Raw genomic sequence first — 15,774 nt, forward strand, 5'->3', positions numbered from 1 at the left:
TCGCCTCTAAAAATCTAAAATTTGGAACTTAAACCTTTATAATCTGGCCCATCAACTTTTTGTAGAAAGAACCCAAAAATAAATAAATAAATTATAATATATATAATAAAAATAAATAAATAAATAAAAACCCATCAGATGGCAAATTTCCCAGCCCATGGCCCTCCAAATATACTAACAAAATCCAAATTCTCCTTTAAACACACACCAAATCAATAGAGATCCACATTAAAATTAAAAAAATAAAACAACAACAACAACAATTATGTCTGCATTACTGCGTGTGTGCTGTGCGTGCATCTATCCTTAGCGCCGCCTGTCCCCCCGCATGAATCCATGGGTTTCCGCTCAACTCAGGCTCTTGCTTCAATCCAAACCAGCAACCCAACCATTGGATCTCTCTCTCTCTCTCTCGATCTACTGTTAATGCTTAAGAAATTGCAATTTACTTCGGTAGTTTGCTAGTTTACCGTGGGGCGTGGGCTATTTTACTGTGCGCTATGTGTTATACTCTTATACAGATTTTTTTTTTTTTCTTTTCTTAAGTTATTTCAACTTTGTTAACTTTCAGTTTGTGGCTGCTATTAGTGCTATATAATAAGAACTTGGTTGGCAATCTTTTTAAATATAATATAATATATAACTTCTTATTGAGTGAACATATAACACTAACAATATTGTTGGGAGTGAATCTTTTTTTTTATATATATATTATTAAGTGAAAGTGTCAAATTAAGCAAATTTTTTTTTTTTTCTTATAACTTCCTACTAAATTTTGACAATCGATATTTCGTTAGTCAACAAATCGTACTAGATTATAACCATTGATATTTGGTTAATCAACAAATTAATGAAATCAGTCAAGCATTTTTCAAAATTTGACACTTCTTAAAAAAAAAAAAAAAAAAAAAAAGGCTCCGTCACTAAATTGGATCAAATTCCTTTTTGCCTTTTTCCTTCTCTTCTCCCGGTCCTTATATAGATACCGTCCATCCATTTTTATGGATACGTTATGGCATTTTGCACTTTCCATCTAAAAACCACGTGACAATGTTCATGAGGACAACCTCATCTAAGCATTACCCTTTTAATTAAAATGGTACGTTTCAAATGTGTCAACCTCAAACCAAATTACACCATGAGAGACAACGTGGATATAAGAGAGGACCTATACTTTTCTCTTTTTCCTTTTTCTTTTTTTTTTCTTTTTTTTTGGGGGGGGGGGGGGGGGTGTTGTTAATAAGGGACCCCTAATTCCCTATACTTTTTACCAATGACCCTCCTAAGTTGTACCTAGAACAAATATAGTAGAAACACTTTCCAACCCATTCACATCACAAACAAATTGCATCTTACACCAATTTTTTTATGATTTGGTCATGTGGGTGTCCCCACTTTTTATTTCTCTAAATCTACACCGTCCATTACATTTCCCTTACCTCTATTTATACTTCCTCTCAATTCATTTTCTGTCCCAAGCTCTGTCTTCTTTGACACTAACCAATCACCTCTTTCCCCTGTTTATATCCCCTGCATTATATCTCCAAATTCTCCCTCTTCAAGCTCATCAATGGCTTGCTTGGAGCTGAGTAAGAGGGTGAGTAAAAAGTCTCATATTGTTCTTTTTCTCCATAGATAAATATTAACTCATTTTCTCACTCCTTTTTTTTTTTTTCTCCCTATCTCTTTTTCTCCAAGGTACCATTTTTTACCATTGCATGTCATGTTTGTCTTTGAATTTTGATTGGTTATATACAGAAAGAATTGTACATGCATTCTTAGAGCAAAGTTGTGTGATGATAATGATCACATCTACTATATATAATTTGAATTTCTATTGATTTTGTTTTTATTTTTCCCAAGAACTTGCAGGGTAAGTTCAAAGAAGATCAAGACGCATGCACTCTTGATGGAACTGTTGACATGCATGGTCGCCCTGCAATCAGAACAAAATCTGGACGATGGGTTGCTGGAATTATCATACTTTGTAAGTTTTTAACACCTCACTTATTGTTTATAGGACTTTTCATTAATTTTACTAGTTTATATGGCAAACCCCCTTTTCAATGATCCCCTTCTTATAAGCTGGTATGCGTAAATTATAAAGGATCTTGAAGACCATATAATTCATATAATGTTAATAATTTTGTTAGTAACTTCTTCTTCTTCTTTTTTCCATATTCCTCTTTATTTAAGAAAGTCATGGAAATCACTTTCAAAGATCCTCCACTTTTTAATTCTCATCAGAAAGAAAAGAAAAAGGTCCAGCATCTGGCCTCCTAGGATTATGGATGCACGATAGAGGCATATTCATCATGCTTCTGTTGCTTAATCCCAACGCACTTGAGAATTTTCAGAGACCCATCACCCATGCCATGCATTTCTTCATAAATACATTTACATGTGAGTGATCGGTGTGCGTCCAGTTCTATGATTTTGCTGGCACTTTCAGGTGCAACAACATTTAAGGCCCTTCAAAGAGTTGAGTGAGAACTTTGTCTTGATGTCACCCTTTTATAAATATATATATAAGCAGTTATAACAAGAGCTTTGATAAGAGCTCCTTGTTACCAAAACCCGCATAAGGACAATAGTAAAGTTGAAAAATAAAGGGTTGGTGTAACATTTGGCACTCAAAAACCTAACCAGGTGTTTGCAAACTGCAACAGCCTCGTTGCATGTTGAGCTTTAGCCAGCTAACTATGAGTTTGAGAAAGGTACTCTTCCTAGGCGTCACCACCCACCCCCACTATTTGAGATCTTCATCATGACCATGCTTCCCTCATTGATTCTCTCTCTCTCTCACTCTGACACAGAGAGAGAGAGAGAGAGAGAGAGAGAGAGAGAGAATGAAAAGGGCGCTGGTAAAAGACATCAAGGTAAGAAAAGCATGCACATAAAAGTAAGACATATATGCCTGACACGTAAGCACATCTTTTACATGACGTGGGTATTTGCCACGTGTCTATTCGTCTCTAACTAATTACATTAAAGAATGTATTTGAAAATGAAAGATAAGCCCACTCAACCCCCGCGTGAGTTTGGTACACCAGTGCTCATAGCCATGTCTTCCCAATCCAATTCCTTTGTCAAAAATTTCAAAACCAAAAAAGCAAATTGGAAAAGATAGAAAGAAAGAGATCGAATAAGTGAGAAATTTGGTGCGTTCCGCACGTGTTAGTTAAAAGGAAAAACTTTTTAGGGCAATTATAATTTGATTATGTTGTTGCACTAAAAGTTAGGTAATAAACAAAAAGAAAACACCAACAAATAAAATAATGATGACAAATATAGTTGTCTTATGTCATATTTCATAAACATCGTTTTCTTGTAGTTCCATGTTTCTAACTATCTTAGATTGCTGAAAAAACTAATTATAAAATATAAAGTATTCTTTTAAATCCAAAATAATTTTATCATACCCAGCTTTCCCAGTTTTTTCTTGGGATAAGGGTCCTTCCTTCAAACTTGAGCAATTCTAAAATTTAAGTATTCTTGTAAATCCAAATTAACTTTATCATACCGGCTTTTCAGTTTATTTTTCTTTTTAGGTATATGGGTCCTTCCTTCAAACCAGTGGTAGTTGTTTGTATGAAGTCTTATCATATATGTTATGTTAAAGTGTGTTTGACAATTCCTTAAAAAAAAATCAGGATTTTAGGTATTTTGAAATTACTATTGACCACTTCCACACAGAAAAAAAAAAAAATCCTCTTTTAAATTTTTTTTTAAAAAAGTACTTTAAGCAAATAAGAAACCAACAAAGCGTTTATCCAAATGCACACTTGCCAAATAGTTTGTTTCTCCTCCAATAGTACTAATTTTAAATTAACATTTTTTTATAGGAATTTTTATAATTAATATTTAAAATGTAGTTTGGTCCTTTCTCTCCTATTCCACTAGCTGGCTAATGAGTAATGACATGAAATTCACTTGCATACAGGATTAGTGGAAGAGAATTAAAAAGAAAAAAATAAATAAATAAAAATTTTACTAATACCATTTGAAAGTTAAATATATGGTCTTCAAGTAATTGTTACAATTCACTACGGCAAAAGAGCAAAAGAGCTAATGTGCTTGCTTCATTACTCACGAAAGATTCTAGGGATGGCCTTTACCAAGCTTTTAAAGAAAGATCCTGAAGATATATACCTCTAATCTACTTGTCAAGTTGTTAAAACATTTGGTTTTTATGCACATGTATCATTTAGGATGAATGGTGCTTATTAATGGCCGACCTGTCTTCTAGACAAAAGAGTCAAATTAATTGAGATGGTTGTAACCGTTCATCTATAGGAAAGATACTGCACATGCAAAAAGATGTGACATTTTTTGCCATGATTATATGTTCTGGGCATGCAATATTCTAGGGATGGTCTTTACTAGCAAGCTTTTCACATCCTCTAGGTGTAAGATGAATTGATATATTCTTGACCTTAACTTAGCCATTTCAAGGGGTACTTTCTTCTGAATTAAGCCAAACAAATTGTTTTATATCCTTGAGTATACAAGCCCATAACTTTGTGTGCGTTTGCATTTTAAATAAATGTTCACCTAGCTTAAATTTCTCAAGCAAATGCGATTGCTAACTTTGTGTTCTGCTTTTATTTTTGTTCAATGAACCAATAGTGAACCAAGGTCTGGCTACCCTAGCCTTTTTTGGAGTGGGAGTGAACCTGGTGTTGTTCCTGACAAGGGTTGTCGGTGAGAACAATGCTGATGCTGCTAATAGTGTGAGCAAATGGACTGGGACAGTGTACATCTTTTCTCTGATTGGTGCTTTCCTTAGTGATTCCTACTGGGGAAGATACAAAACTTGTGCCATATTTCAGGTCATCTTTGTCATAGTAAGTGTCCTGAAGTTGCTGTATATTCAATTCCTGGATTAAATTTTAACCAGAGGAGAATTGAGTACTAATGTTCTTCCCATTCTTATGGTAACTATATATGTAAATGATGACAGGGTTTGGTATCACTATCTTTATCATCATACCTTTTCTTGCTCAAGCCTAGAGGTTGTGGGGATGAATTAAATCCATGTGGTGCCCATTCTAGCATGGAGATGGGGTTATTCTACCTTTCTATCTATCTTGTTGCCCTAGGAAATGGAGGGTATCAACCTAACATCGTCTCACTTGGGGCTGATCAGTTCGATGAAGAAAACCCCAAGGAGGGACATTCAAAAGTTTCCTTTTTTAGCTACTTCTACTTAGCTCTAAACCTTGGGGAGCTTATCTCCAACACCATACTGGTCTACTTTGAGGATGAAGGGATGTGGGCTTTGGGATTTTGGGTTTCAGCTGGGTCTGCATTTGCAGCACTGGTCTTGTTTCTTGTTGGGACCCCAAGGTACAGGCACTTCAAGCCGAGTGGCAACCCTCTCTCAAGGTTTTCCCAGGTCATAGTTGCCGCGGTGAAGAAATGGAGAGTCGAGGTGCCATCAAATGCAAAGGATTTGTATACTGTTGCTGGAAATGAGTCTTCCACAAATGGTAATAGGAGAATACTTCACACCCATGGATTCAAGTAAGTACAAGAGCATGATCACTAGCATATATATACTACTAATTACTTCATGTTACTAACCATTACAATGCTAACTTTTTCACATCTATATTATAGGTTCTTGGATAAGGCTGCACTTATCTCATCAAAGGATTTTGTTGACCAAAACCAATGTATTCGCAACCCATGGCGCCTCTGCCCAATTACCCAAGTGGAAGAAGTTAAATGCATTCTGAGACTACTTCCAATTTGGCTCTGCACCATAATATACTCAGTAGTCTTCACACAAATGGCCTCCCTCTTTGTGGAGCAAGGTGCTGTAATGAAAACTACTATCTCAAGCTTCCGAATCCCACCTGCAAGCATGTCTAGCTTTGACATACTCAGTGTGGCACTTTTTATCTTCCTTTACCGGCGAATTCTTGACCCATTAGTGGGTAGAATTAAGAAATCAGATTCCAAGGGGCTTACTGAGCTGCAGAGAATGGGAATTGGCCTTGTTATAGCAGTGATGGCAATGGTTTCCGCCGGAATAGTGGAGTGCTATAGACTAAAGTATGCAATAAAAGATTGCACAACATGTGATGGGTCAAGCTCCTTAAGCATCTTTTGGCAAATTCCTCAGTATGCATTCATAGGAGCTTCTGAAGTTTTTATGTATGTGGGTCAATTGGAGTTCTTCAATGCACAGACACCAGATGGGTTAAAGAGCTTTGGAAGTGCACTTTGCATGACGTCTATCTCGCTTGGGAACTATGTGAGCAGTTTGCTTGTAAGCATTGTTATGAAGATATCAACTGAGGATCACATACCAGGATGGATCCCAGGAAATCTCAACAAAGGTCACCTAGACAGGTTTTTCTTCCTTTTAGCAGCCTTGACAACAGTAGATTTGGTCGTCTATATTGGCTCTGCTAAGTGGTACAAGTGTATCAAGTTGGAAGGGAAATTTGAAGAGGCGGATGAGGAAGATGACATTGAAGTATGATGTAAGGTCTGTGGTACCCAGCTTATATAAATAAGAGAGAGGAATGGGGGTTGCAACAAGCACTTGCATAAAGACTTCACGCTTGAAGATATGTGGAGTAAGAGAAACATGTTTTCTTCCAACCAAGTCTCTTATTACGCTCACTTCTAGCTGTTTCCACTACACCTGACTCAATGTAGTATTTATCTTCATGCTCTAGGGACTAAGAGCTAGCTTAGCTTATATAGTGTTGGGTTTGAAGAGGTGTAGTTTCTGGCTTGAAGGCTTTTAGATCATCTTCCAACATCTTTGTCATCCGTTGGTTCCATTGCCACAACGGATTTAACTAATCTTCAGAACTTTTAGGGTAAAAAAATGACTTGGTTCTCTGTATAAACTGTACCACATATCTTTGCGTGGGAGCTAATCTTTGAACATTAATAGATGATTCCCCTTCCACTTCAAATGTATTTGGATCTTTTAGTTGCAAATAATTAATTATATATCTAGCTATATAAATAAAATCGCACTGTTATTATCTGAATTATTTGTTTTATATAATTGAGATCATTGCTGTGCATACATGAGTCTGAGTGAGATGATAAACTAATGAAATGGCTGGTATCATCTGCAAAAGAAGAACAAAAGATTGATTTAAACACATGGATTTTTTTTTTTTTAAATGTAAACACATGGAGATTTTGATGTTGTAACCGATATTAAGCTAAATCATTAATGAGGAAGATTACAGTGGAAAAATGAAATTTAATAGAAGCACATTTTAGTTTAGCACTGACCAAAAATTTTCTACACCAATTCCAAGTTGATTAAGGCCCCCATGTGCAATCAGAGAGACAAAACAAGCAGAGCTGCGGCATCTTACCGTTTCCCTAGCCAACAAGACCTGTCCAAGTTATTGACTTTATAAATCTGACAAATTACTGCTACAAAAAATAAATGATAGGGAGTTCACCAGGTGGGTCAAGAAGGTGACACCCTCCCAAGAAGACAAAAAGAGAACCATCTGTTCACGTAGTATGGAGAGGCAGGTGCTCTTCTAGGAGGGCATACTAATTAACAAGCTTGTACAGGAGTCCGCGGACAAGCAATTCATTTTTCTGGCAAATCTCCTTATTAGACTTTTGGGGCATCCCAGGCTTCAATCTCATTGATTATACGTTTGAATGATAACCTGAGTTTGCCAAATGAATGCTACGACCCTTTGATACTCCCAAGAATGGGGGGAGGCAATTGGCACTTTGTTAAAAGGAAGACAATCAGAATAGCTTATCGTATCATGTACAGATGACACATAAACATAATAATAGCACTAATATGATCTATATATAGTCAACGTGTACTTGAACCTCAAAAGAATGTAGGCTAGTGAGACCATTTCCATTTTTTGAATCTTCAACAATTAATAAAGATTTTTTCTGCACTACATTCCCAATAATCACCCAGCTCTAGTGGTTCTCAAACTAGTTAGAATCAGCTCGAGTTCAAACTAGGAAGAAGTCACAAGATTGCTAGTATCCAAAACTAATACGATGATTTTATTTTAGTATGAGCTATACGCTAACATAATATCTATTTAGGAGCCTTTTCACTAGTGCAAAATCAACCTTTTGAACCACATTGGACAAGAGTACGTAACATGCTCTCCCTACTTTGGCAGACAGAGAATCCTGAAGCATAGAATTTAGCATTTTACTTATTTAACATTAAAATTCTGTTGAAAAACATGGTTTTACATCTCATACAGAATCAAATAGCAGAATCAATAAAAGATCTACTCCATTCATGCAAGATAAAGAATAAAGAAACATATCTTGATATAGTGAAATTTAAAACAAAGAAGAAGATTGATCTTGGAAAAACTTTCAATCTTCGCCCAAATTCTACAAATGACTAAGGTGTGTGATCTCTCAATCAATTTTGTATTTCTTTTCCCAAAAGCAGTGTACTTGAAAAAGAAAAACTATTTTTCTTTTTTACAAATAACTGCCTAGAGAGTTATTCTATTTAATAACTCCTATTAATTAAATAATTAATTAATTATCTAATTTGGTCAACCTTTTGGTTTAGCCTTAGTTGTGACTTGGGATGGGACCAAGGAGACAAAACAAAGCTCTAACTTCAATTAGTTTCAGGTTTCTTCGTCAACTCTTGACAAGCTCAAAATTCTCATTAATTATATTTAATACCACTATAAAGATATAATTGCACTCTAGGTTTAATTAATAATATTATATCCTGAGACTTTATTATCTAATTAATTAAACCCTCCATGAAATTTTTTTTTTTTTTATGAAATTCATGAAAATATTCATAGTAACACAAAGTCATAATATATAATTGTCACTTTGAAAATTACTATCTCTTGATCATTTAGTTCCTAATTTAATCCTTTTAAGTTATTCATATATTTATGAAATCTTATTTCATAAAATATTGTTAAGGACATATTTTATGTAATTGTCTAATCCTTTGACAAAATGCACTTTACTTATAATTGAATAGATCTAGAATGGGTTTAGTACTTCAAGAAACATGTTGTTCAAGCCAAGTATTAAAGCCATGAAGATTGGACCAAGAAACAAGTGAAGAAAGTTTGTTCATTAAAGCTCGACAGATACCTCGACAGAAATGGTATCTATTGAGACTTAATAAAGAAAGCTCGACAGAAGCTGAATTTGTCAAGATCTACGAAATCAAAATTTTCAGATCTGATTTTCGGCCCATGCTGAATTATTTGTGTAAGGTTTCTTTTCTCACAACCCTAAACATATATAAGGCTTATTTTAAAAGCCGTCACAATGTGTATGCACATAGATAATATATGAAAAAGTGACCGAGTGCCTTATTTTCTCTATAAGAAGTTACAGCGCCTTTTGCGCCTTAGGGTTTTGTAACTAAGTACTTTTTGATCGTCATCGTTGATGAAGTAAAAAAATTTGCAGCCAACAACATCTTCTTCAAGTTGCTAGAGTTAGTCACATACTGGGAGCCGTGCATCATTGGTTAGTCACGTACTGGGATCCGTGCAAAAGGGTGGCATTCATATATTGAAGAGTGCAAAGGTTCTGAAGCGAAAAAAAGTTTTTGCTGTAAGTTCATCTATGAGGATTGTAGAGTCTAATAACAAAGGTTTTGTACTAGATCTGAAACTTCTTTTTGCTATAGCGAATTGCTTTTCGAGAAGATTTTCTCCCAGGTTTTTTACTATGAAACTAGTTTGTTTCATTGGTTTTCCTAGGTCATCATATCTTGTCCTATTTACTATTCTGATGTGCATGATATTGATGTTTGTTTGTTTTAACAAGATTTATTTATAATAAATCTAACTAACAACTTGGGTTTGAATCTTGTTAATTCTATCAACCGGGATCTAAATTTCCCAACAAATATAATATTTAGTAACTCTTTACTAAAGTGGTTAAGCCTGATGACACCCTAAATAACTAAATCCATTAAACTTATCTCAATAGAATATTTTATATCTTTAGAAATGACTATGGATTTCATTTTGAATTTTGAGAATATATGTTCTCTTATTACTACGTGTGATTTTCCAACATACATTTGAATATGTTCATTTAATAATACCGCAAGTTTTAATAGTCATTTCATAAAACATAATTAAAATTAATATCATCATTAGATTGGACAAATAGGTCAGATCGGTCAGGTAGGGTCAAATCAGGTACAATTTAGAAATGGGTCATCCTAAATGCATTACAAAACGGGTCAAGTCGATTCCAATTTCTAACTTATATCACCCTTCTCAACAATGGGCCCTCAAATAACATTCTTGATGTGGCCAAGGGTAGCCCTTCCAATTGACACGTAATAGTAATTTGTTGGGTTAAGATAAATTGATCCCGATTAATTAATTCAATTATCCAAGTTAATTAATTAGGTCAAATTACATGAAAATTTTGGAAGCACCAACAAATCACCAAATAAACTAAATGCAGTGAAAAATAAATTAATACAGTGATTTGTTAACAAATGGGGAAAACCTCTCTCAAAGCAAAAACCCCACCAAGTGAATTTAAGGTCATCACTTCCGAAAATCCACTAATCAATAATCAAGCGATTACAAGTATAAGAAATCTTACCACTACCCTGGCTTATCCCAAAATACCAACCTACAGTTGAACCTTCACTTCAATACCCAATTGAACTTGATCTTGTAGCAAACTTATTTGCTTTACACGAATCTCCAATCTGTGACTAGCTCATTTACACGGATCACAATACGTGACTAACTCCAGCAACTTGATTGATTATTATTGGCTGCAAAGTTCTTCACTTCATAAACGATGAAGATCATGAAGCATTTGCTTACAAAATCCTAAAGCGTACAAAAACAGTAACTTCACACAGAATATATGAGTTCTAAGTCTCTGTTTCCATACTTGAAGACTTTTAAAATAAGTCTTATATATGACTAGAGTTATAGAGAGAGAAAGTCTAATCATTCAAGTCATCATGGACTGAATTTCAGATCAAAGAAATTTGAAATCGTAATTCTTAATAGATCGAGTTTGTATCAAGCTTCTTCATTAATCTTCGATAACAGCTAGTGTCGAGCTTTAATGAAACAGTTTTTCTTCACTTATTTCTTGGATCAAACTTCATGTTTTTAATGATACCACTTTATATGTTTGAACAACATACTACTTGATACATTAAACCTAACTTAGATCTACCTAATTTCAAGTAAAGTGCATTTTGTCAAAAGATTAGTCAATCACATAGAAAATATGACCCTAACAAAAATATGTGTCATATTTCAGCTCCTCTTTCTCATAGTAAGTTATGAATTTGCTAGCTATTTAATTCTTGCTCTAAATTACCATTAGGAGAACAAGTGATGGTCTTTACATTCTTAGGGTGCATACATGCATTTGATGACAAGGTTTGGTATCACTATCGCTATCATCATACTTCTTCTTACTCAAACCTAGAGGTTGTGGAGATGAAAAAGCTCAATGTGGTACTCATTCAAGCATGGGGATGGGGTTATTTTACCTTTCGATATACCTTGTTGCCATAGGAAATGGAGGTTATCAACCAAACATTGTTACATTTGGGGCAGATCAGTTTGAAGAAGACAACCCTAAGGAGGGACATTCAAAAGTTTCCTTTTTTAGCTACTTTTACCCAGCTCTAAACATTGGTTACCTCTTCTCCAACACCATACTAGGCTACTTTGAAAATGAAGGGATGTGGGCTTTGGGATTTTGGGTGTCAGCAGGGTCTGCATTTGCAGCTCTGGTCTTGTTTCTTGTTGGGAGCTCAAGGTACAGGCACTTCAAGCCAAATGGCAACCCTCTCTCCAAATTTTGCCAGGTCATAGTTGCCACGGCGAAGAAATTGAGGGTTAAGCTGTCACCAAATGCAGAGGACTTATATGTTGTGGACGGAATACAGTCTTCGACAAATGGTAATAGGAGAATACTCCACAAGCATGGATTCAGGTAAGTATAAGAGCATGATCATTAACATATATAATTCCATTAGGCTCGTGTTACTTGGCAAAAGATCCATCAAATTGCTTAATTTTTAATAGGAATGGATTGTGTTTCATGAAATATTAAATTTTAAGACCTCTAAAAGTTATTTGGACCAATGGTTTTCCAATGTTCAAGGTAGGAGTCTTGATAAGGTTAAAACTAGTATTGCCAAACAAGCCAATAATTATTCAAGCTAAACCCACATAGAAATGATAAAACTCATGTGACTGTCCACTACAATGCTAACTTTTTTCATCTTTATTATGGGTTCTTGGATAAGGCTGCATTTATCACATCAGAGGATTTTGATGACCAGAACCAGGCTATTTACAAACCCTGGCGTCTCTGTCCAATTACCAAAGTGGAAGAAGTTAAATGCATTCTGAGACTACTTCCAATCTGGATCTGCACCATAATCTACTCAATAGTCTCCACACAAATGGCCTTTCTCTTCGTGGAGCAAGGTGCTGTCATGAAAACTACCGTCTCAAACTTGCAAATTCCACCTGCACGTCTAGCTTTAACATACTCAGTTTGGTAGTTGTTAGCTTCCTTTGCTAGTGAGTTATTGACCCACTTGTGAGAAGAATTAAGAAATCAGATTCCAAGGGGCTTACTGGGCTTCAATGAATGGGAATTGGTCTTGCTATAGCAACAGTGGCAATGGTTTCAGCTGGAATAGTGGGGTGCTATAGACTAAAATTTGCAATAAAAGAATGCACAGAGTGTGAAAGGTCAAGCTCCTTAGGCATCTTTTGGCAAATTCCACAGTACGCATTTGTAGGAGCTTCTGAAGTTTTTATGTATGTAGCCGAATTGGAGTTCTTCAATGCGCAGACACCACATCGGCTAAAGAGCTAGCTTTGGAAGTACCTTGCTTGTTATCTATCTCACTTGGGAACTACATGAGTATCTTACTTGTGAGCATGGTTATGAATATTTCAACTAAGGATCACATGCTAGGATGGATCCCAGGAAATCTCAACAACGATCACCTTGACAGGTTTTACTTTCTTTTAGCCGCCTTGACATTCCTAGATTTGGTTGCCTATATTGGTTGTGCTAAGTGCTACAAGCGTATCAAATGGGAAGGGAAATTTGGAGAGAGATGAGGCAAAATAAAGTAGAACAATGCTAGAACCACAAAAAAATTGCATAACTTTTGTCGCAACTTGCCACGTGCCAAGTTGTGAATGGTCACAACTTGCCATGTGATAAATTGTGGCAAAAATTGTACAATTTTTTATGGTCTTAGCATTTTTCATTAAAGTCAGATGTAAAGCTTGTTGTCCAAGCCTTTTCTTCTTTATCTTCTTCTTTTTTCTTAAAAAAATAATATATTAGAAAGCTTTATTAATAGGTAACATTATAAAGCATCATCAGCTAAAACTACTGTCACTGCAACAAAAGTGGGCTATGGTGACGAAATCTAGTGAGGATAAACAATTTCGTCACCAAATGACAACATTTAGTGAGGAAAAGAAGAATTCATCACCAAATATTATAAAAATATTAAAATGGGTGACAAAATCAATATTTCGTCACCAAAGATGTACAAATTGGTGACAAAATATTTATTTTGTCACTATAGGTCATGAAAAAAGGCAAACCTAGGGTGACGAAATATTCGCGTCACTAAAGACTTACCAGAGGTGACGAAATTTTAAATGTGTCACCCAATATTAGGATGTAGGTGTTTTTGGTGACGAAATAAATTTGTCACCTATTGTTTAACCAAAGACTAACCGGAGGTGATGAAATTCCAAATTCATCATCCAATATTAAGATGGAGGTATTTTTGGTGACAAAATAAGTATTTGTCACCTATTGTTTACAAATAATTAAGGATTGCCATGGGCATGGTATACCCATATATACCCGGTTTGTTTATCCATAGATATCCATACCCTACCCAAAGCTAATTTTTATAAAATCAACAAATATGCTCAAAAACCACTAAAATGACCAATATATCCTCAAAATCTCTAAAATAAGCAAAATACCCATGAAACCTTTAAAATGACCAAAATATTCCTACAATCTCTAAAATCACCAATTATGCTAAAAACCCACTAAAATGAGCAAAATACCCATAAAATAACCTCAAAATGACCAAAATACCCCCAAAATCACCAAATATGCTCAAAAATCACTAAAAATTACCAAAATATCCCCTAAACCTCATAAATGACCGAAATCCTCTAATCCTAAAAAATGACCAAAGTACACACAAAACCTAAAAAATTACCCCCCGAAACCTAAAATTTGGCCAAAATACCCCCAAAACAAAAAATTACCAAAATAACCCCTAAACCCAAAAAATAACCGAAATAGCTTTGAAACCTAAAAATTAACCAAAATAGCCTTAATGCTTTAAAATTACCAAAATACTCCTAATCCTTAAAAAATGACCAAAATACCCCCAAAAACTTAAAAAATGACCAAAATACCCCTGAAACCTATAAAATGACAAAAATGGCCCTAAAACCTATACGATGATAAAAATACACCCTAAACCTAAAAGATGATCGAAATGCCCTCAAACCTAAAAGTGACCAAAATACCCCTAAATGACAAAAATACTCATTTTTATAATTTCTGGCTATTTTGGTCATTTTTTAGGTTTAGGGGGTATTTTGGTCATTTTATTGGGTTTCGAGAGTATCTTCGGTTATTTTTTAGGTTTAGGGGGGTATTTTGGTAATTTTCATATTTCAAGGGTATTTTGGCCATTTTTAGGTTTCATGGGTATTTTGGTCATGTTTAAGTTTTGGGGAGTATTTCGGTCATTTCTTAGATTTAGGACGTATTTTTGTCATTTTTAAGTTTCGGGGGGTATTTTGGTCATTTTGAAGGTTCCTGAGGTATTTCAATTATTTCTTAGCTTTAGGGTGAATTTTGGTATTTTTTTAATTTCGGGGGATATTTTGGTAATGTTTTAAGTTTTAGGGGTATTTTGGTAATTTTATGATTTTAGAGGTATTTCGGTCATTTTTTAGGTTTAAGGTGCATTTCGGCAATTTTAGAGGATTTTAGGAGTACTTTGGTTATTTGCAAGCTTTAGAGGCAATTTGGTAATTTTGATAATCGGGTAATTGAGTGGATTGGAGTTTACCCATAATAATTTGGTTGAGTTAGGTTTGGGTTAGATTTAATTAGTTAAATGGATAATAATGTGTAAATTACACCCGATTGGCAGGAAAATTGGCATGCATGTTAAGAACAAATAGAACATGTAATCCAACGGTTGGATTTTCAAAATATGAATTCAATAATAAGTTATTGGGTGGTGTAACATTTTTTAGAATTACATCAGGTGTAACTTGAACCCAAACTTATATTTTTTAATTCAATGTGAATTTCGACAAATCTACCGTTAGATTACATTATCTTCATATGTTTTTCATGCTTACAAAATTTCAAGGTGATTAAAGATTAGGCATGTCATCAATCAATTGTCTAAATTCAAGTTTTTGTAGTTTAAAATAACGCATAAAAGATGAGTTTAAAGATCAAATGGCAAATTACACCCGATTGGCATGAAAATTGGCATGCATGTTCAGAACATATATAGAATGTAATCTAACAGTTGGATTTCCAAAATATGAATTCAGTAATAAGTTATTGGGTGATGTAACATTTTTTAGAGTTACATTAGGTGTAACTTGAACCTAGCCCTATATTTCTTAATTCAATGTGAATTTTGACAAATTTACCGTTATATTACATTATCTTCATATGTTTTTCATGCTCACAAATTTTAAAGGTGATCAAAGA

General features: G+C 34.7%; 1 protein-coding gene and 1 pseudogene across 3 annotated transcripts; both read left to right on the forward strand.

Moving 5' to 3' along the window:
- Window positions 1-1,482: 1,482 nt before the first annotated feature.
- Window positions 1,483-7,016, forward strand: LOC142612727 (protein NRT1/ PTR FAMILY 7.3-like). 3 transcript variants are annotated; one of them, XM_075784866.1, is made up of 5 exons: window positions 1,483-1,597; window positions 1,864-1,987; window positions 4,630-4,847; window positions 4,964-5,526; window positions 5,623-7,016. In XM_075784866.1, the coding sequence occupies exons 1-5, from the start codon at window positions 1,571-1,573 to the stop codon at window positions 6,491-6,493; spliced, it is 1,803 nt and encodes a 600-aa protein (XP_075640981.1). In that variant the 5' UTR covers window positions 1,483-1,570; the 3' UTR covers window positions 6,494-7,016. The 3 variants fall into 3 exon arrangements, with proteins under 3 accessions (XP_075640981.1, XP_075640982.1, XP_075640983.1); XM_075784867.1 differs by having other exon boundaries at window positions 1,489-1,597; window positions 1,873-1,987; XM_075784868.1 differs by having other exon boundaries at window positions 1,590-1,698.
- Window positions 7,017-11,261: 4,245 nt separating this feature from the next.
- On the forward strand, window positions 11,262-13,109 carry LOC142611937 (protein NRT1/ PTR FAMILY 7.3-like; annotated as a pseudogene).
- Window positions 13,110-15,774: the final 2,665 nt, after the last annotated feature.

The sequence above is a fragment of the Castanea sativa genome, chromosome 10 (assembly GCF_040712315.1).
Source record: "Castanea sativa cultivar Marrone di Chiusa Pesio chromosome 10, ASM4071231v1".
Taxonomy (NCBI): domain Eukaryota; kingdom Viridiplantae; phylum Streptophyta; class Magnoliopsida; order Fagales; family Fagaceae; genus Castanea; species Castanea sativa.

What these genes read in the sequence shown, in the direction of transcription:
- LOC142612727 (XM_075784866.1), top strand. Translation starts at nt 1,571, where the DNA reads ATGGCTTGCTTGGAGCTGAGTAAGAGG. An exon ending in GCTTGGAGCTGAGTAAGAGG is followed by an intron (nt 1,598 to 1,863) that starts GTGAGTAAAAAG and finishes ATTTTTCCCAAG; the next exon opens with AACTTGCAGGGTAAGTTCAA. An exon ending in CTTCACACCCATGGATTCAA is followed by an intron (nt 5,527 to 5,622) that starts GTAAGTACAAGA and finishes TCTATATTATAG; the next exon opens with GTTCTTGGATAAGGCTGCAC.